Raw genomic sequence first — 21,704 nt, 5'->3', positions numbered from 1 at the left:
AACCTTCAAACCACACCCACCAACAAAACCAATCCAACATACAGACCCCTCTACTTACGTAAATTTGACTTACATAAATCTGGATTTACGTTAAAAATTGCCAGCGTACACATTATTTACGGATAGTGCTTTCACAAAACATCTGAAATATGTTAAGCGCAGGTCAGCATAGCCAGACAAGGCAGGAAGCTGCATCTTCCTAGTTCTCACGTGTTTTGAGTCACACACACATCTCCTCTCGTTAGTGTAGTGCTTTTTTGCATATTTTTTACCCATTTCGTTATTCACAATGCCCTGTGGTAAACATGCACTTGAAGAACCATTTCACAAGCTTCCTGCAATCAATTTGGAGGTGAAATTGAAAATAATGAGGAACTATGAAGACGGTCAAAGATCATCGTCTGTAGCACGGGAACTAGATTTAGCCATATGTAATTTTTTTATATCTGTGTTTACAAGAAATGCCTAGGTAGGCTAGCCTATGTTGAATGGTAGGGGAGGAGGGGGAATCTGACATACCTAACTTTTGACTTACGTAAGGGGTTGATGAATAGTCTATTTGTGTTAGTCAAGTGATGTCTGTATGAAACTTATTCTTACATGGGCTTACTATGGCTTGTTATATTATTATTATTATATTATTATATTAACTTATTATAATATTTATGAGGGGGCGTGGTGGCACAGTGGGTTGGACCAGGTCCTGCTCTCTGGTGGGTCTGGGGTTCGAATCCCGCTTGGGGTGCCTTGCGACGGACTGGCGTCCCGTTCTGGGTGTGTCCCCTCCCCCTCCAGCCTTACGCCCTGGGTTGCTGGGCTAGGCTCTGGTTCCCCGCAACCCCGTATGGGACAAGCGGTTCAGAAAACATGTGTGTGTGTGTGTGTGACATTTATGAGTCGCAATGTTTGGTTATAATGTCTACTGACCAGCGCTCCATTTGCTGTATGATACCATTGACTTAACCATATTTCTTGTGGTTACGAAAAGTGTAACAAAGACTTATGATACAATGTTCCATTCATGCAGATTAATTATTTAGATATCTTTATGGTTCATGTAATACAGTGCACAGGAACTTTTGATTTTTGGTGAAGGATGAGGTCATTGGAACATAAGTTGAGGACTATCTGTATTTGTTTTGCTCTATTTGTGAGTCCCTTCAAGTTCATTTTCATTTAAAGTAGCTACCAGATGAAAGTTTAGGTATTCTGGTGGTACAGAAAAGGAAAAGCGAAAGACAAAAGATTTAAAAAAAAAAAAAATGAAAATAATAGTACATTATGAAAATATAATACTGTACTGTATATCATTTTTCTGTGTTAGCATTATTTTAACATGAGTAATGTGTGCAGACAGTGAAAAAATGTAACAAAGCCTTATTATAGAATTTTGCATTCATGCAGATTATTTACATATCGTTATGGTTTATGTAATACAATATATGGGAACTTTTGGTTTTTCTGTGAAGGATGAGGTTATTTGGATGTAAGTTGAGGACTGACTGTACTTGTTTTACTTCATGTTTAAGTAAATTCTATAGAGAACTGTAACATGTAATTCTACTTTTTCCTTAAGGAAATTAATGTAAATGTTTTGTAAAAAAATATATGTTATGTTTATAAATGTTCATATATACTTAGTGGCCATTTTATTAGGTACACCTGTTCATTGACACAGCCTGCTCCTTCAAACAGTGAACCATGTTGCTGCAACTCAGCATGTGTAAGTATAGAGACAAATATGAAAGGTTAAGTTGTTGTTGGACAAAGCATTATAATGGACAAGACATGTTATCTAAGTAATGTTGAATGGGGTATGATTGGATGCTACATGTTGGAGTTCTAGCATCAGCTACACTCCTGAAATTCTGACACACTACAGTGTCTAGAGTTTACATGAAATGGCACAATAAACAAAACAGATCACTGTAAGCAGCACTTCTATTGATGGAAACTCCTTTTTAATGACAGAAGTTAGAGGAGAATGGCCAGACTCATTAACACTGATATGAATGCCACAAGTGAAAAAATAACAGCTCAGTGAGACAATGGTGTACAGAAAAGCATCCTTGAATGTATGGTTTGTTGAACCTTGAACAGGATGGACTACAGTAGCCAAACACCACGCAGGGTTCCACTCCTGTCAGCGATAAACAAGAATAAGAGTCTATAATGAGCAAGTGATCACCAAAACTGGACAACTGAAGAGTCACAATAGTTGGTGTATTTGACGCATCTGGATTTCTTTTGCTCTGCTGACGTCTGGGCCATAATTTTAGGATGTGCGAATCCACACATTTATCCTGAGTTGTATTAAAGATGGAGGCTAGTGGTGTAATGCTGTCAAGAATGTTTTTATGGCTCACATTAGACCCCTTCATATCAACTGAACATCATTTGAATGCCATGATGGCATAGCATACCTAGATACTGTTGTTACCAGGTCCATCCCTTCATGGCCAAGTACCTCTAAGCACAATAACTCTAACCATTACTCTACCAGCTTACATCAACTCCCGGCACTCTCCCCAGATCTTAACCCAGTTAAGCATCTTTGGAACGTGGAAGTTTGGAGCATGAATAAGTGGCCAAAAAAATCTGTAAGGAACTGTTTGACACTATCAAGTCAGTATGGGTCAAAATATCAACAAATGCTTCAAGCTCACTTATTCTGAAGGCAAAATTGAGACCTACCTGGTCCTAATTTGGTGTGCATATTAAAGTGGCCACTGAGTGTAGATCACTTTATATGACAGACAATAAAATCAAATGAATAAAAATATAAAATCATGGTTAAAGCCATCAAATAGCTATTAAAACTGGTATAGTATTAAAACAAAGTAAGCCAAGTAGAGGGTCAATATTAAAATAAAAATATTAAAAGATGGTTGAATTCAGTTCAGTTTATCATTTAGTGAGTTTCTCCGCATGCCTTTCTTCTGACAACTTACTGAAAGCCCTGGTCCTCTTGTTCTCCAAATAAGTCCAGCAGGTATGTGTTTCTTCTACACAACCTGTGGCAGCAGTAGGTGGCACAGCTGCTCTGCTGTCTCTCCCTGTTCCCTCTGTCAAATGGATGCTTCACGTGTGTTTCAGAGCCCAGAATCAATGCTTCAGATCACGTGGTGCTGCCTGCTGACTTGCACAGTCCCCCCATCACACTACAGTGCAATCTGACCAGTGCTTCCAGTGTTCATCAGGAGAGCTTCTGGATGAAGAATGGCGAGGAAATACCGGAGACCCGCACAAAATCCAGAGACACAGAGTACAAGTAAGGAGCCTGACTATCCTTGCAGCACTTAGCTGCTCTTCACAAACCAATGTGTGGAAATTTCTTCTGGTCTTTTGCATGCGTAAAATAGTCTTACATTACACATTTGTTGACCACACACAGAAACAACTGTACAAGCTCACAGTTTTTCAAACAGAGTAACATATGCATCTGCAACAAGAAACAAAATCCTGTCCTCCATATATTCTACTTTATTGTTTTGAGTGGAAAGCTGATATAACTGTGTGCTGAGTTATGGAAAATACTTTTATGGTTACTTGCACAGGTTGAGCAAGCCAAGGGCGGATGATGCTGGAGAATACATGTGCGTTTACACCTTTGATATGGCACCCAATGCTAATGCCACCATTGAGGTGAAAGGTAGGACTGTACTTATATTTGTGCGTGTATGAGATGTACATTGCTTGACTGCTTTATACTCATTTTCTGGTGTCCACCTACAAGTGACCTGCCTTCTGCATGACATTGTTAGGAGTGTTGTACCTGGAAAAGTACAACATATGACAAATATGTGTAAAACTCCTGAAATGTTACAAGTTTCTTGGTGAATCCACTCAGACCCACAAAAATAGCAAAAGTACTTCCAGCAAAAGTAAATTCTCATAAATCAATGATATAAGTATCATTAGTTTATTTTTTTATGTGTTGCTGAGGCCCAAAATTGACATCCAGTTATACTAAAATATCACCAAATCCCATTCAAATTGGCAGTTTTTCAGTAGTTCAGATTAATTATGGTAACACAACACAACATGCAATTCCTTCATTAAATACTTTGCAATACTGTATGTCTGTCTACTTCTGTAGCTATTGCATACCCTACTTATACTCTTACAAACAAAACATATATGGGAGCAAAATAAAAGAAACAACAAATGAAAAAAGAGTATAAGTTTGAAGTACCTAAATTATAATCAAAAGCACAGCTAAAAAAGTGACTCATATTAGGTTGATTGCCAATTATAAGTATTGTCAACTATAAAAGAGGTCTGACAATTACACTTTGTGAATTTTCAGAGCAACCAACAATGTCTGTTTCCAACTGTTAAACGTGGTGGGGGGGATCTGTAATGATAAGGGCAGCCATCTCATTGGAATCATTAGGTTTGATGATTAGTCTGCATGGTCATATAATCAGAATCAGAATCAGAACGAGCTTTATTGCCAGGTATGTTCGCACATACAAGGAATTTGTCTTGGTGACAGGAACTTCCACAGCACAGACAGAATGACAGTGACAAGACAGATGAGAAGATAGAATATGTGAATGAAGGATGAAAAATATATAAAAATATACAGTACCCAATATTATATACAAAAATAGTCACTAGTTACAAATGCAAGGGAGTGTGAGTAAGAGATATGATGTGATAAAAAGTTATAAATATAAATAGCATTATGTATTGCACTGGTTTACTCTCTAGGGGGGATTTAGCTGTTCATGAGGTAGATGGCCTGAGGAAAGAAACTTTTCTTGTGCCTGGCTGTCCTGGTGCTCAGTGCTCTGTAGCGCCGGCCAGATGGCAAAGGTTCGAAGAGGAAGTGGCCTGGATGTGAGGGGTCTAGAATGATTTTGCTAGCCCTTTTACTGACTCTGGACAAGTGCAGTTCTTGGAGAGCTGGGGGGGATGTGCCGATGATTCTTCCTGCAGTCCGAACTATCTGCTGTAATCTTCTGATGTCTGATTTTGTAGCTGAGCCGAACCAGACAGTTATAGAGGTGCAGAGGACGCAACCTCTGCTGGGCCTTCTTCACAATGGAGTCTATGTGGGGCTCCCACTTCAGGTCCTGTGAGATGGTGGTGCCCAGGAACCTGAATGACTCCACTGTTGCCACAGTGCTGTTCATGATGGTGAGTGGGGATAATGCTGAGGTGTTTCTCCTAAAGTCCACAATCATCTCCACTGTTTTGAGCGTGTTCAGCTCCAGGTTGTTATGGCTGCACCAGACAGCCAGCTCTTGGACCTCCTGTCTGTAAGCAGACTCGTCACCATCCCGGATGAGGCCAATGAGTGTGGTGTCGTCTGCAAACTTCAGGAGTTTGACAGAGGGGTCTTTAGCGGTACAGTCGTTGGTGTACAGGGAGAAGAGCAGTGGGGAGAGCACACATCCCTGGGGGGTGCCAGTACTGATTGTGCGAGTATTGGATGAGAATTTTCCCAGCCTCACTATCTGCTGCCTGTCTGTCAGAAAGTTGGTGATCCACTGACAGATGGAGGTGGGCACAGAGAGTTGGGTTAATTTGGACAGGAGGAGGTGTGGGATGATGGTGTTGAAGGCTGAGCTGAAATCCACAAACAGGATTCTCACATAAGTCCCTGGTTTGTCCAGATGTTGCAGGATGTAGTGCAGTCCCATGTTGACTGCATCATCCACAGACCTGTTTGCTCGGTAAGCAAACTGCAGGGGGTCCAGCAAGGGTCCAGTGATGTCCTTCAGGTAGGCCAACACCAGTTTTTCAAGTGACTTCATGACCACAGACGTTAAGGCGACAGGTCTGTAGTCATTAAGTCCTGTGATTTTGGGTTTCTTTGGGATGGGGATGATGGTGGAGCGTTTGAAGCAGGAAGGAACTTCGCACATCTCCAGTGATCTGTTGAAGATCTTTGTGAAGATAGGGGCCAGCTGGTCAGCACAGGTTTTTAGGCAGGCCGGTGAGACACTGTCTGGGCCTGGTGCTTTCCTTGTCTTCTGTTTGACAAAGACCTGACGCACCTCCTCTTCACAGATCAAAGGTGCAGGAGGGGGGAAGGTGGGGGTTGCTGGAGGTGTTAATTGATTTGTGGAGAGGGGGTCTGAATGGTTGTGGGGTGTGAGACAGGGTTTATCAAACCTGCAATAAAACTCATTCAAATTGTCAGTCAGTTGTTGAGTTGACACAGTGCTGGGCGGGTGGTGTCTTGTAATTTGTGATGTCTTTCAGGCCTTTCCACACTGATGCAGGATCGTTGGCTGAAAACTGTTTCTTCAGCTTTTCAGAGTAGTTTCTCTTAGCCACTCTGATCTCCTTTGCCAGTGTGTTTTTGGCCTGTTTATACAAGACTCCGTCCCCGTTCTTGTAGACGTCTTCTTTGGCCTGACGAAGCTGTCTGAGTTTTGCAGTGAACCACGGTTTGTCATTGTTGTATGTTAAACGAGTCCTGGTAGGGATGCACATATCCTCACAGAAACTGATATATGATGTTACAGAGTCTGTTAGCTCATCCAGATCAGTAGCAGCAGCCTCAAAAACACTCCAATCAGTGCACTCGAAGCAGGCTTGTAAGTCCTGCTCTGCTTCCCCAGTCCATCTTTTAACAGTTCTTATTACAGGTTTAGCTGATTTCAGTTTCTGCCTGTAGGTCGGTATAAGATGAACCAGGCAGTGATCAGAGAGCCCCAAAGCTGCCCGTGGAACAGAATGATATGCATCCTTTACTGTGGTGTAGCAGTGGTCCAGTATGTTACTGTCTCTGGTGGGACATGTAATATGCTGTCTGTATTTTGGCAGTTCACGGAAGAGATTTGCTTTATTAAAGTCCCCGAGAATGATTATGACAGAGTCCGGGTGTTGTTGCTCTGTGTCTGTGATCTGATCACCCAGCTGTTGCAGCGCTGCGTTCACGCACGCTTGCGGTGGAATGTAAACACTTACGAGAATGAACGAGGAAAACTCCCGCGGCGAGTAGAAAGGCTTGCAGTTGATGAAGAGCGCTTCTAGGTCGGGACAGCACATCTTTTTCAACGCTGTTACATCTGTACACCACCTTTCGTTGATGTAGAAGCATGTCCCACCGCCACGTGATTCCACGTGGCGATCCGCTCTGAACAGCTGGAAGCCCGGCAGATGTAGCACGCTGTCCGGGATGGCTTCATTCAGCCAGGTTTCCGTGAAACACAGAGCAGCAGAGTTTAAAAAGTCCTTGTTTCTTTGGGACAGGAGGAAAAGTTCATCCATTTTGTTGGGTAGGGAGCGGAGATTCGCCAGATGGATACTAGGCAGCGCTGTTCTAAAGGCGATCTTTCGGAGCTTGACTAGCATGCCAGCTCGCTTTCCACGCTTGCGCATCTTGGAGCGCTTGAGCAGCGCCGCTGCACCTCCGACTACAATGTCCAGGAAAAGGTCAGAATAGTCGAAAACCGGTAAAATGTTGGGTGGTGTGTACTGCCGAATGTTTAGCAGTTCTTCCCTGGTAAAACTAATTGTCGGAGTATAACTAAAGACAGGGCAAACTAACAAAAACAGCAAAACAACTGTGGAGCTCCACACCAAGGCGGCCGTTTGCGGCACCATCATGTATATAACATCCATAAGAATCCAAATGAATTAATTCTCACTGAACAAGTTGGCATGGTGCTTACTCAGCTCCTGGACTGTGCAGTTGGACGTGTTTAAATCTCTGCTCAGTCTATCTGGACATTACTCTTTCTCCCCGTGGGGGAGTTGGTTGTGTAATGGTTAGAGCTGCTGCCATTGGATTTAGTTATCACAGGTTTGAATCCCACTTCCACCTGTAGTACCCCTAACCAAAATTCTTACCTTAAATTAGTCAGCTATATAAATGATTAAGTAATTGTAAGTTGCTTTGGAGAAAAGTCTCAGCTAAGTGAATAAATGTAATGTTCATATGGGTTTCCTCCCAGAGATGTTCCAGCAGAACTGGTGACTCTGAATTGCTCTCTAGTGTATGAGTCTGTGTATTATACTTTGTTCTGGTGTATACATGGATAAAGGATTATGGGGTCTTTAGTGTAGTATTGTAAGTCACCTTGGATAAAGGTATCAGTTAAACGCTAGTTAATAATGATTGTAAGTTTCTTTGGAGAAAAACTGCATGAATAAATATCTTGTGCTTCTCGGCTGTTGGGAAGCACACTGTCATGCACACCAGGGAAGGAGACAGAAGGTAGGACCCAAGTGCAAAGTCGTTCGTTCAAAGGGCAAGACCAAAGACGTGTTCAGGAACAAACATGGGCCAAAGAAATGAGGGGTGTACGTTGTTCTCAGTCCTGCAGGAACTGCCATTGCACTGGTGCAACAAAACAGGAGCAGTGCAAAATAGATTTGGGGGCGGCCGCCTCAAGGTCTCAGTCCTGGCGCTTAGATAACGCATCCACTTTAGTGTTCTTGAATCCAGGACAGTACGAAACTGGGAACCAAAAGCGAGTGAAGAACAATGCCCACCGCGCTTGCCTGGATTTGAGCGGACAGGCTTTTTTCAGATATTCCAGGTTTCGGTGGTCGGTCAGGAAAAGAAATTGGTGAGCAGCCCCCTCCATCCTGTTCCTCCATTCCTCCAAAGGTAACTTGATAGCCAATAATTCCCAGTTCCCAGTGTTATAGCTACACTCTGTCTAGAATAATTTGCAGGAAAAAAAGGTGCAAGGGTAGAGTTTCTTCAGGGTCCCCTGACACTGGGAGAGCATGTCTCCTACTTCTACCTCTGAGGCATTCACCTGTACCACGAAGGGGCTAGGATCAGGATGGCAAAGGATTGGAGTGGTGGTGAACCTTTCCCAAAACTCATAAAAGGTGTCAAGGGCCTCTGTTTATCATGTGAGCCTTGTATCCTTGCTGTGCAACATGGAGGTCAGAGGGACTTTGATCTTGGTGAACCCTCGCCCCCAGATAAATTGTTCGTAAAGTGCATGAATCCCAGGAACATTTGTAATGCCTTTAACGATTTAGGTTGGGGTCAGTTAAGAACCACATGTATCTTTCCAGGATCCACCTCCATCCCGTTCCGGCTCAAGATGAATCCTGAGAAGGAGAAACAATCCTTATGGAACAGGCATTTCTCACCTGTCATGAATAGGTTGTTGCTCAACAACCTCTGCAGAACCATAAGGACATGCTTCACATGTTCTCACTCGGACTTGGAAAATATCACCAGGACACACTTATTGACGAGATCCCCCAGGACATGGTTAACAAAAGCCTGAAATATGGAAGCCATGTTTGCTAGACCGAACAGCATAATGAGGTATTCTTAATGGCCTAGGGAGGTGCTAAATGCCATCTCCACTCATTCCCTTCATGAATCCAAACCAAGTTATATGCGCTAGGCAGGTCTAATTTAGTGAATATCATGGCACCATGCACCTGCTACAATGCAGTGTAGTGAGGGGCAACCGGTGAGGGTACTTGACCATGATCTCATTTAAGCCCTGATAGTCTATACAGGGCTGTAAGCCCCTGTCCTTCTCCCTCATAAAAATAAACCCGGCGGAGGCCAGGGAGGTTGATGGCCAGATGATTCCAGAGGCCACTGCCTCCAAAATAAACTCCTCCATAGCCTTCTCTTTGCGCAAGGACAAAGGATACACTTGGCCCCTAGGGGCGAGGTCCGGACAAGAGGTCTATTGCACAATCCCAGGATCTCTGTGGAGGTAATGCAGCTGCCTTTGCCTTGCTAAACACCTCCATGAGATCATGATATATGTCCGGTACCTTTAGAGCTTGTGTTGTCTCTGTACTTTCAATGGAGGTGGTGTGACACAGAAGAGACAAACAGTGTGTGTCACATTGTGAACCCCATGACACTCGTTCCCTCGTGCTCCAGGAAAAAAACCGGCTCATGCGTGGCCAGCCAGGTGTACCCCAGGATGATGGGGTTGTCGGGATTTAATAAAGTAAAAGGAGATGTTTTCCTCATGACCGATCCATGCTTGGAGCTGAAGAAGCTCCGTCCTGGATTCTATGACACTGGTCCCTAACAGCTGCCCGTCTAGTGCGCTAACCCTTAGAGCCGGGTTTTAACCTCATACAGGTATACCCTGTGCCTCCGCAAAGGTGATATCCATAAAGCTGCTTGAGGATTGAATCCACAAAAGCCTCTGGGGATACCTAGTTCATCCCCCATGATGGACAGATAGGCACAGTCAGCTGGGAGGCGGAAGGAGGTCACTCTCTTCCTGTCAGGGTGGTTCAGATGCAGGTTGAGCTGGGCACCTAGCATGCAAGTGATCCGATCTTCCACAGTACAGGCAGAGATCCTCCCGGAACTGGCGTTGTCTATCCTCCTATGCCAGATGTCCATGCGCCACTCGTATGGCCTCCAGATTCTCAAACAACGGTCTGGATGGGAGTGTCTGGCCAGGGGTGCCGGGTGTATTCATGCACCTGGTTGTCAATCATAATAGCCTTCTCTATGAACTGGTCAAAGGTCTACTTTCTCCCTAATTATCAATATTGGCTTGGATGAGGGGTTCAGACTACTCCGAAAGCTATCTAGGAAGGCTGCAGGGTTCCACTGGCTTTTGGCTGCTAGGGTCCGGAAATCTAGGGCATAGGAAATCACCGACTGGTTACCTTATTGAATGGTCATCAGGTGGTGCCCTGCTGTCTTCCTGGATGCAGGGTGGTCAAACACCAACTCAAATTGTTTTTATAAACTGGGCATAGGTAGTGGTGGTAGTTCTAGTCTTTCATATCGCCGTTGCCCAGTCAGTAGTGGCGCTGGTCAACAGAGACACCAGGTAGGTCACCTGGCTTTTGTTGGTGTGATAGACAAGGGGCAGGCTTTAGAAAACCAACTCACACTGCAGGAGAAACCCCTGACATTTCTCCAGTGAGCTGTCATACCTAAGGGGCATGGCCAGTTGGGGGTCTGTCGCTGCAACAGATGAGGCGGCGACAGGTGATGACACAGCAGGTGGCGCTGCAACTGTGGATGCACCTTTGGTCTGCATAGCTCCATCTTAATATAGGATCCACAGTATTTTCCCAATGAACTCAAACATACGCTAGAGAGTATGTTCATAAGAGCCCAGCAGTACCTCCTCCATTGCGAGGGTGGTCCGGAGTTTCTCAGTCTCCGGTGAGTCCATATTAAAAGTCGGAATCTTCTGTCATGTACATCAGGACAGGAGACAGGAGGTAGGACCAAAGTGTGGGATCGTTTATTCAAAGGACAAGACAAAAGACGTGTACAGGAACAGGCATGGGTCAAAGAAACAAGGGGCATACATCGTTCTGAGGGATATCTGAGATCATGGTCATAGTTCAATGCGCTGGTCAAAGATGAGGGAGTCAATACTTGGGAGCAAAGATTCAGGGCTCTGGTGGTGAGGCAGGAAAGCAGGGCGAGGGTCGTAGAAGCAGGTTGACAACGCAGAGAGGACAGTTGTCTCATAGAGATTTTGCAACCAGGGCGTGGTGTGGCTTCCTTTATACTCACCCCTGCTGATGTCTGCCAGATGCATTCAGCTGGGGTGTGGTCACGGGCATGACACACAAACTCCAAATTTATTCAGTAGAAAATAAGATGACAAGTAAATGAACATGCAAACATATTTAACTGAAAGTGAGGGAGGAGCAGATTGAAGTTAGACGAGTGAAGCTAGGGTAGTGCAGGGTGTGGTGAAACATAGAGGAAGCTCAGTGCCACTCACTCATTAAGAAGTGACCCCTGGCAGGGGACTCATTGTATTTTCTGAGGGCTGCTGGTAGAAATTAGCTCTGGTAACTCCTTGGAACACAGCAACTGGACCAGCCTGTTGCTAAAAGTGTTCCTTTGTTTTACTATGGCAATGTGCATAGGGTGTGAATCATTGTCCATGATAGATAGGAGTTTATTCAGTCCATTTAGTCCATCTTTGTGTGACCTCCACCAGGGTGTCCAGCTTCACTCTCAGCATGGAGCATACACCTGTTTCTCTCACAATGCATCATACAAGCTTCTTCCTTATTTGGCCAGCTGCGTAGGACTGGTGGAAGTAATGGTAAGGTGGAGGGGGTGTTAACAAATGAATGTGCCAGGTGTGCTTCGGAGATGGGGTAGGGGATGACGATGTTGTCATCTGGTGGAGGGACTGGGCTGACTGAGCTGACTGAGTGGGTGTTTCTATGGAGAAGAGGGAGCAGTGGTGAGAAGAGAGGTAAAGACAGCTGTGGGAGAGGATGTCCAGAAGTGGGGGAGGAAGGGGCTAGAGACTTATCAGTGCCTGCACAGACAGACATATTTAAGTATTGTGGTACCAAAGTGGGGCACTACTTTTTTAAACTACAGATTACTTATACTGTATCTTTACCCATTTTGCTACTGTCCCTTGTTTCAGTGGGAAATTAGGATCAGCGACTAACTTCGTATTGTACCCACTTTTTTCCTTCTTACAGCCAGTGCATTATCCTGTTTTATTTTACTTCAGGGTACAATCAGATTTGGCACTTAACATGCTTACTGTCCAGCTGCACTGTTCTGCTATTTAGCAATGCTTCAGTGCATCACCTTGTTTAGCTCTTGCTATCTGAGTATACCACACTACTCTACTCTTACTACCCCACTTTATCTACACATTTAAATTTTTCTACAACAATGTGATAACCATTTCTATCCGCTCTTATTGCCCCAGTATATCAGCTTGTGCTCTTCTCTTACTACTGCAGTACACTGCCCTGCCTTGCTAGTTCAGTAAGACAACAGGCAGCTGGGCTGACTGCAGGCTGGAGGGCAAGGACTGAAGGCCTGGGCTAAATATGTGTTGCAGTGATTTACAAGAGTACTGAGCTAGTTCTGGGTTGAAGGAAAAGGACTGGAGAGATGGGACAACTGTGGGCTGCAGTGCCCTTGACAGGCCGTTCTCAGAGACACACATGGCTCAGAGGCAACAGATGGAGGGTTGTGTGTGATGGCTGGGGATTAAGCCTCTGGACCTGGTCCCAGTCTCTCCTAATGGCAATACTCTATTGTCTGTGATGTTAATCTGTTCAGAATCTGCTTGGTTTGTAGCTTGGTGATTTTCTTTTTTTGTTGAGCTGATTTACTTTTTTGTCGTTTACCTTTTTTGTCATTTTTAAATTCCGAATTTTTCATTTAAGTCATATTTTCTCTAAGTTTAAGTGCTTCAACATTACACAGTATGGAGGGTTTTAATTTTACACAACAGTGGCAATGTGTAAGGGTAGCCAGCCTGTGTCAGAACAATGAGAAGAACATCAAAAGAAAGATTTAGGTTGTGCTTGAACAAGAAAATAGATGGAGACAAATCAAACTTCTTTGAATGGTTGCATGAACCCCTCCTCCTAGCAATCTTACTTTTACATACTTGGCAAGGAAATGTGTATTTTCATGATGTGGTCCACTTCAGAAGTTCTGTGTGTAAATGTAATGCCCTCCACCGCTCCCCTAATGAAGACACCTGAAACCAATCAAGACCAGCAAGATTTAAGGCACTGAACCTCCATCCTCTAGTTGTGGAATCTCACTCATTCTGGGACAACAGTCCTATCTGCGCTCTCAAATCCTTCCTTGTTGTTCCTGCTCCAAAGCCCTTTGCCTCCTTTCCCTCTTCTCCTGTTCTACGTTCCCCTGGATACGACCGCATGCTTTGCCCCATGACCATGCCTTCGGATCTTTGCTTCAACCCAGTTCGCCCATCAATCAGCCATACGCCTGTCCCCGACCACAACAACCTGCCAAGCTCACCTGATTGTAACAAAAGATTCTGCAGTTGGGTCCAGCATCCCCCGTGGCGTCTTCCTGCCATGACAGAAAATACCTGAATGACTAAAGTTTGTAAATTTCTCCCACTTGAAAAGCTGACATTGACAATTCTAATTCAGTTCATTTTTATAGAGCGCTCTTCTCACGCAGTGACACAGAGCACTTGAATGCAGGCATAAGGCAAGGAAACAAATACATCAGACAAGGAAACAAAGAGTACAGTTGATACAGACTAGTGTAATACATTATCAATGCTTTTATAAAGCTATAAGAATGCCTACTTTTCACAGAGGAAAGGAACAAAAAACTCCCAACTGAAAGTTGAGAGAGGAAAAAAAAACCTCTGGGGGTCCAAGTGCCAGTGGCTGCCCACCCCTCTTTGGGCATTCTAGATTAAATAAGACTTCTAAATTCTAATTAATTGTGAAATATATGTACAGGCATCCCTTGTTTTACAAACATAATAATACATTTGTATACTCTTACGCCCCACCTAAAATTTCTTTGCTTTTCATTTCTAAACTCAGACTGTTATGAGAAAAGCAAGTAAACATGAAAGGAAAGTAAAACACATGAAATTAGAGAATACTGTATTGCAGATTGTATTTACTAAAACTCAATTACAACAGCATCCATGAAAATTGTGAAGATGAAACTTCAGTGACAATAGTGGATTATACAAGTTTTTTGTAAGGTTTCATCCTGGGAAGTCTTTGTTTGCCCTTGTCAGTCATGAAGCACATGCCAGAATGCTCAAAGAAAAGAGAAAAAAGATACATTAATAAAATTAATAAAAAAACTTACAATTGGTAATCACGGTCACAAAATGAAACTGTTGCTTCAAGCAGAGGATCTATAAAAAAATTTCAATGACCTTGTTCTTGTAAAAATGAGTATGAAGTCACTAAACCTGTTTCTGAGCTGAGAACAAAAAAAAAAGAAAAAACATCCATGTGCCATGGTCAGAGTCATTTTGACCACAGTTTGCCCACATTCTGATCTTTGATCAAAACATTAACTGAAGCTCTTGACATGTATCTGCATGACTGTATGAAAGCACTTGGTGTACTGTCTCTATCTGTATGTTGTTGGGACCATGGAGTCCTTGTAAATTAATTTGAAAAATGGCATGGAAAACCTACCCTACACAGACATTCTGAGGACTTGAAGATGATGCCAATCAGTGCTTTAGATCTGAAAACGTTTGTCTTGAAAGCAGTTCTTCCTCAAGATGAACTTGGAGATGATTCAGCATAGCAAACAGCCCTTTAAGTGTAGCAGTACAGACCAAATTAAAGCATATCTATACTTTTCATTTATTTAGAACTAGGGTAACAAAATAACCTAATTTGTCTTTTTCACTCAGTGCTGTGGACTCAGTTAAAATGTTTGTACAAAAATTAATCGTTGAACATATCCATGCCTTTTGTTCTACTGAATTATCCTAAAATAATAAAATAAAGTGTGGGGGTGCGGTGGTGCAGTGGGTTAGCCTGCAGTCCTGCTCTCCAATGGGTCTGGGGTTTGAGTCCCGCTTGGGGTGCCTTGTGACGGACTGGCGTCCCGTCCTGGGTGTATCCCCTCCCCCTCCGGCCTTACGCCCTGTGTTGCCGGGTAGGCTCCGGTTCCCCGCGACCCTGTATGGGACGAGCGGTTCTGAAAGTGTGTGTGTGTGTGTGTGTGTGTAATAAAATAAATACATTCAAAGACAGCACACTCACCATGAGATTTATACACCTACATAAAGAGCATTATGAGAACTTGTGAAACATGTGGGTCAGGTAAAATAAGGATACAGGTAATGTGAAAATACTGGCACAGACATAAGGTGAAATTCTGTGCAGAAACTGCATCATTCCTGCAATACTTTCTCAGATTTATTGAAGTTTCATAAAGGCAGAAAATACTGCTTTAAGACCCTGTGTGTGATTCTGTGTCAAGTGATAAGTAAATTTGTATTCAAGCTCTTATTTTCATTTGTATTTCAATTGCCCAGATAAGCCTTGAGGACTGGAATTTTATGGTCTCCCACACAAGAAACTCAGCATCACATATTCCAAATAATTACTTAAGATGTTGATGAAATTTACTACAATAATTCTGCCTTTACTCAAATAAATGCACCCAGTAAAAAGCTCCCTGCACCATTATGAAGTGGTTGTAATTGTTTCCTGTTAGAACTAGAATTCTTGGGTTCCAGCCAAACATTATACAGTATATTGCTTCATTGCTACCTCCAAGGTACTAAATAAAACTACACACACACATGGCTGAAACCACTTGTGCTGAGTGGGGTCGTGGCAAATCGGAGCCTGACCCGGCAACACAGAGCATAAGGCCGGAGGGGGAGGGAACACACCCAGGACGGGACGCCAGTCCGTCGCAAAGCACCCCAAGCAGGACTCGAACCCCAAACCCACCAGAGAGCAAGAACAGGCCAAACCCACTTAAGTAAAACTAAACTATAATAAAATACAGCTAAACTAATCAAAACGAAACAGCATTCAAACATCTGGAACATTTAAATATCAGGTAATGGGGATTTTGTTTCTACCCCTGGCAGGGCCCACAGCCCCAACCCCTGCCATAAAAAAAGCCAGTACCTTATCCATTAAGCCACAGGGGTAACTATTAGTTAAACCAACCATCATGTTCACACAGTTACGCTGCTAATGTGAAATGGCATCACTTTATTCAGCACAAATAAATTAAGTTAAAATCAACTTTTTTCCTAAGTCTTTTTTTTTCATCCATTAAATTTTTCATTGGGTGGATGCAGGCTAGAGTGGAAACATCCCACCCCTGCCCACCTTTATCATTGCCCTCGTTTAGCTTTAATAAGACAGTTGAGGTCCTGCCATTTCAATTACAGGAATATTTATTAATATTAATAGGAATATAATTTTTACTTCAAGTTCATTTACAGAATTAACCTTAATCCGATACATTTTGACAGGATAGTTCTGAAGACATCTCAGTTGTTTTAACTTCGGCTGCTACAGGCATTTTGACATATTTATTTTGGGAATGTGTTATGATACAGGCTCACTAGGGACTTTCATTCAGCTGTTCAAAAGATCTGTAACAAAAAGGTTTTTGTCTCATTCTAATCAAGACCAAAAAATATCTTTCTCAGATATATGGCTGACTTAAGTGTTGTTTAACTTCCCTAGAATAGAAACTTTCATCGCTTGAATGAATACTGGAAGATTTTCATCACCTTATTGGTTCATATTAGTGCTATATGACAACCCTAGCTAAAAACTGTAACCTTAGCCTTTGATCTCTATCATGTACCTGTATGAATTTGCATTTTCTCTATATAAAGATTCTGAATTGTGCTTCTAAGTAAAAAACGACAAGTCCACAACTTTCTTTTTATCTGTAATGCACAACAGGGTACTGTAGGAATCTGGTTTCCGTGTGCTCCTACATCTGTCACACGTCAGTGATAATGAAAGTGTGAAAATAGAAACCTTCTTGATGTTTTGATGGTTTGACCAATGTTATCTTTGACCTGATTCATTAGTTGAATGGAGTCCCCTTTGACTGGTTCTGGCACCCATGCATGAAATGTCTTTGACTGTGCCTTTTAACATTTTTTCAGCGGCTCCTGACATCATTGGTCACAAGCGAAGTGACAATAAGAATGAGGGGCAGAGCGCATTGCTTTACTGCAAGTCTGTGGGCTACCCCCATCCCATCTGGACATGGCGCAAGCTAGAGGGAGCCGTGTATGTGGTGCGTTCCTCCGTAGAACCGCATCAGTCATGGAGCTGCACAATTCACCAAATTCGTTACTTTGCCTGCAAAACTGCTGATGCTGGACCAATCTCATTTTCAATTTCCCATATCAAAGGAAAGATTTTTTAATCTTATAAAAGTGACTGAATGAATTTATCTAACATCATTTTTCCCATCTTGAGATTGCCATTACACATCTCACAATGTTCTTTTACCTGTCTTTCCAGGAAATTCATAACTCTTCTGGACGCTATTTCATTAACAACAAGGACAACTACACAGAGCTGCAAATCGTGCAACTGGACATTAACACAGATCCGGGCGAGTACCAGTGCAATGCCACGAACATCATTGGTACTGCTTCAGTGTCCTCCATCTTGCGGGTCCGCAGCCACCTTGCACCACTCTGGCCCTTCCTAGGTGTGCTGGCCGAGATAATAATCCTGGTGGTCATCATCATGGTGTATGAAAAACGAAAGCGGCCGGATGAGGTACCCGATGGTATGTCAGTTTCCCACACTCACATTTTCCTGCCTTGTGATTAAATTCCCCACCTCACTGAAGGAGACGTTTCCATTACACTGACAAGACAGGTTATGGCGAAACATATTATTTGAACTGCTTTCATTTGCCATTGTTATGTGTTTTCTTGACATTATACATTAAGTTTTCGGCATTATGCTACCCATTTTCTGCTCTCAAATGTAATTTTGATTTGTAAGATCCATTTCTTTCACACTTGTAGAACTGTGATTATTTGGGACTTCAGTTTGCAAAGTATAATTTATACAGATTTTATACTGTCATGTGTCTAGTGATTGAACCCTCTCCACATTGTGTTCTATGAGATCCTGACAGGGATGTATACACTGCTGACAAGGAGCACCTAGCAGGCCCAGCCTTGTGTGTTAATATTTAGAAGCAACACAATTCCTTGATGACAGCACAAGTGGCTTCCAGTGAATAATTCATCACTGTGAGGAAACAATATCCTCAGGTACCTTATCAAGTCTGTGAGTAGTACTGTAGCTTTTTGGGATGAGTTCTCCTGAAACTCACCCGGTCATAGAGAGTAAGGCCAACAATCCTGCAGAGAAACCTAATTTTGGCCACTTGCATAGACAGTCTCATTCTTTCATTTGACTCATTACTCAAAATATATTACTGTAGATAAGAACTGGGACATAGAGTGAGGGGTAAATTAAAAGTTTTATCTGAACACTCAGCTGCAAATTCACCAAATTCATTACTTTGCCTGTAAAACTGCTGATGCTGGACCAATCTCATTTTCAATTTCCCATATACTTTTCTATCATTTGTAAACAAAGGCCCAAGATAAAAGAACTTCTCTACAGCCATTTGTTGCCCCCTTACTGTCTGAAAGCAACCCACTGTTTTCCGAGAGAGGACCATGACCTCAGACTTCATACTCAGCTGCTTAACACTTGGCAGTGAGCTGCTCAAGTGCTGAATGTAACAGTTACATGGGACCAAAGGGCTAAAATCTGCAAACAGAAGAGGTGGCATCCTTTATCAACCCAACTTGACACCCTCTGAGCCTTGGCCACATCTTGATCTTTTCTTTAAAATCATAAACAACAGTGGAGACAAAACACCACACTTGCCAGAGTCGGATGCCTACAGCAAACTGATTCTGTACTGGATATTTCTTTAATATCCCCCATACTTCATGCACGCGGAGATGATCATATGCCTTTTCCAAGTCCACATGCTAATACATTTAGACTGGAGTAGCATATTCTCTTCCCCCCAGATACAACTCCACGACCAGGATGAAATTTTCATTGTTCTTCCTAAATCTGATTCTCAGCTATCAAGCAGTGTCCACTCCAGTACCCTAACATAGACTTTGCCAAGGAGGCTGAGGAATGTGATCATTTTTTAAGGTGGTCCACTTTTTTAAATATAGGGACCATGAGGGTATTTTGCCAATTCAGGGGTACCTTACATGCCTTTCCATGTAACACTGAATAGACACACAAATGCTATCCCAACACTATCCAGTGGTTTTAACATGTTTTATCAAATCTCATGCACCAATACCAAGGCCATCTCACCAGATTAGTACTTCCAAAAAAATGATGGGTTTTAATCTACCAGAGGCATTAAACAGTGCATCCAGGTAGAGAGTGGGAGTGTGGGAGGTCTTCAGAATGTTCCACCTTTCAACATTCTCCCTGGAATGGTGAGCTCTTCCACATCATTGTTTAGCACAGCCTGGGCAAAATCACAGCCTCTTCTCCTAAGGAACTAATACTTTTCCAGAATATCTCTGAGGCCATCTGACAGTCCACGTCTATGGCCTCCCCAAATTCTTCTTATGCCCAACTTTTCTGTTCAGCAACTGCCTCTGCAGCAGCAAAATTGGTCTGCCAGTACCTCTGCCAAACTTAGAAATTCCTGAAACCATTACCCAGAAAGCCTTGTTCAGCTTAACAGCTTCCCTCACTGCTAGTGTCCACCAGCAGGTCCTAGGGTTGCTACCGTATATATAATGCACCAACTGCCCCAAACCACAGCTTTCAGCAGCTTTGTCCATGACTGAGGCCTTGAACACAGTAGATTGTGACTCCATGTTCCCATCTTAACTTCAAGTTTCAAGTTTTTATTTGTCACATACACAACCACACTTAGTACAACATGCAGTGAAATGATTTTCCGACTGTCCGCAGTACAGATAAATAAGGCAATACAAACAAGTAGAAACTAGGAACACACTCCAGAAATACGAGTAGGGGGAAGTTTTCTCGTAGGTAGGAGTTGAATTGAACTGAACTGAACTGAACTTGCATTGAAATGCTTGCCAGTTGTTCTCAGAAAGCCCTCACAGAAGTTTTGGGTGGTCTCCAGGGTCTGTCTGACTGCTGCCCTGTACTATTGAGCCCCAGTCACCACCAAGTGATGACAGTTCTGTTCCTTGCTTCACCCAGTGCCTAGAACATATGGCCTCAAGTCAGATGACGACTGCAATCATAATTTTTTGGCTCAAGGCTCTTTTATACCAAGTAGACTTATCAGTCTCCCAGTATTCAAATATGGTGTTTGTTATGGCTAGCCCATGACTGGCACCGTAGGCCGGTAACAATTTGCCATTCAAATTCAGACGTGACAATTTCTTTCTCTCGATCATACCCCTCCAGATATCTCCATCATTCCCACACTGAGGCAACTCAATAGGTAACTTTGAAGAGCTTCAACTGCATTGCCCTGAGCCTGTGGCTTGTGAATATGCCCATGCCTGCCCAGGCCCTTTCACAACATTGAACTCCACAGTATGTGAAAGAGCACCACCAATCAAGTCTATTCAATGCTATAGATAGAGGTGATATCAACTATATTCAGCTGGTTGTTTTCACCAGCTTCACATTTTTCCCCATCAGAGAAGTGATGTTCCATGTTCCCAGAGCCAGTTTACATTGCCAAGGTCTAGTTTGTGTAGATCCAAACCTGGCATTTGCCTGGCTTTGCACCTTACCCCAACACTCACCTTGTAGGTAGGGAGCACTCAAGAGTGCTCTACATTTCCATTTTGCCCTAAGGATGACTAGGTTATGTGGACTCCCTGGCCACCAGGTGGTCCCCAGCAAACACCAACTAGGCCAGACTTTTAGGGGTGAATACTACCATTCCTGCTCTGGGCTGGGTACTCATTGACGTCTAGACTCTCCCATCAGACCTGTTTGCCCAGGGAGACCTTGCCAGGAGCACAAGAGGACATAGCTCTGAGGTTCATTGAGACACACAAGCCCCACCACCAGGACAAATTCATTTTGTTGTTTAAATTTTACAAATTAGGAAATAAAGAGAATATTTTATTAGCACAAAGCAATATGTGTTTTCTAAAAATTTGCTTGGCTTCATGAAAGTAAAAAATAATAGTCAGATCTCAGCTATTACATTAATTTGAATGGCATATTAATCATTTGACACATTCTATATAAAATCTCAAACAATGCTGAGTGATTAAAAGCCCAGCTGGCATAAAACCCAGTATACCTGGTAGTTTAATAGAGACTTCTGCCATAAATTCATAACCACACATTATATTGCAGTGATTTTTAAAATCTTTTGTAGTATTTAATACCTTTATGTATCAGAGATTTTAAAAAACTAACTAGGTAGTTTTCTTCTTAGCCAACATATACAATATATTACCAACATTATGATCATTTTAGGCAAACAGTACTCCAGTTTTCAAATAAAAAGCATTGCTCCTGGAGAT

At 42.8% G+C, this 21,704-nt stretch overlaps 1 protein-coding gene across 2 annotated transcripts in view; it reads left to right on the top strand.

The window, feature by feature from the left end:
* Positions 1–21,704, top strand: part of LOC108930155 (neuroplastin-like) — a 50,938-nt gene that overhangs the window by 24,064 nt on the left and 5,170 nt on the right. For both annotated transcript variants that reach the window (XM_018745264.2, XM_018745263.2), the window contains exons 2-5: positions 3,097–3,271; positions 3,558–3,652; positions 17,325–17,458; positions 17,689–17,962. In XM_018745264.2, the coding sequence (XP_018600780.1) occupies positions 3,097–3,271; positions 3,558–3,652; positions 17,325–17,458; positions 17,689–17,962 (678 nt within the window). The remainder of the gene's footprint in view (positions 1–3,096; positions 3,272–3,557; positions 3,653–17,324; positions 17,459–17,688; positions 17,963–21,704) is intronic.

This window comes from Scleropages formosus, chromosome 5 (genome assembly GCF_900964775.1).
Source record: "Scleropages formosus chromosome 5, fSclFor1.1, whole genome shotgun sequence".
Lineage (NCBI taxonomy): Eukaryota > Metazoa > Chordata > Actinopteri > Osteoglossiformes > Osteoglossidae > Scleropages > Scleropages formosus.
The sequence above is the reverse complement of the archived record's forward strand: the minus strand, read 5'-3'. Positions and strand labels throughout refer to the sequence as shown.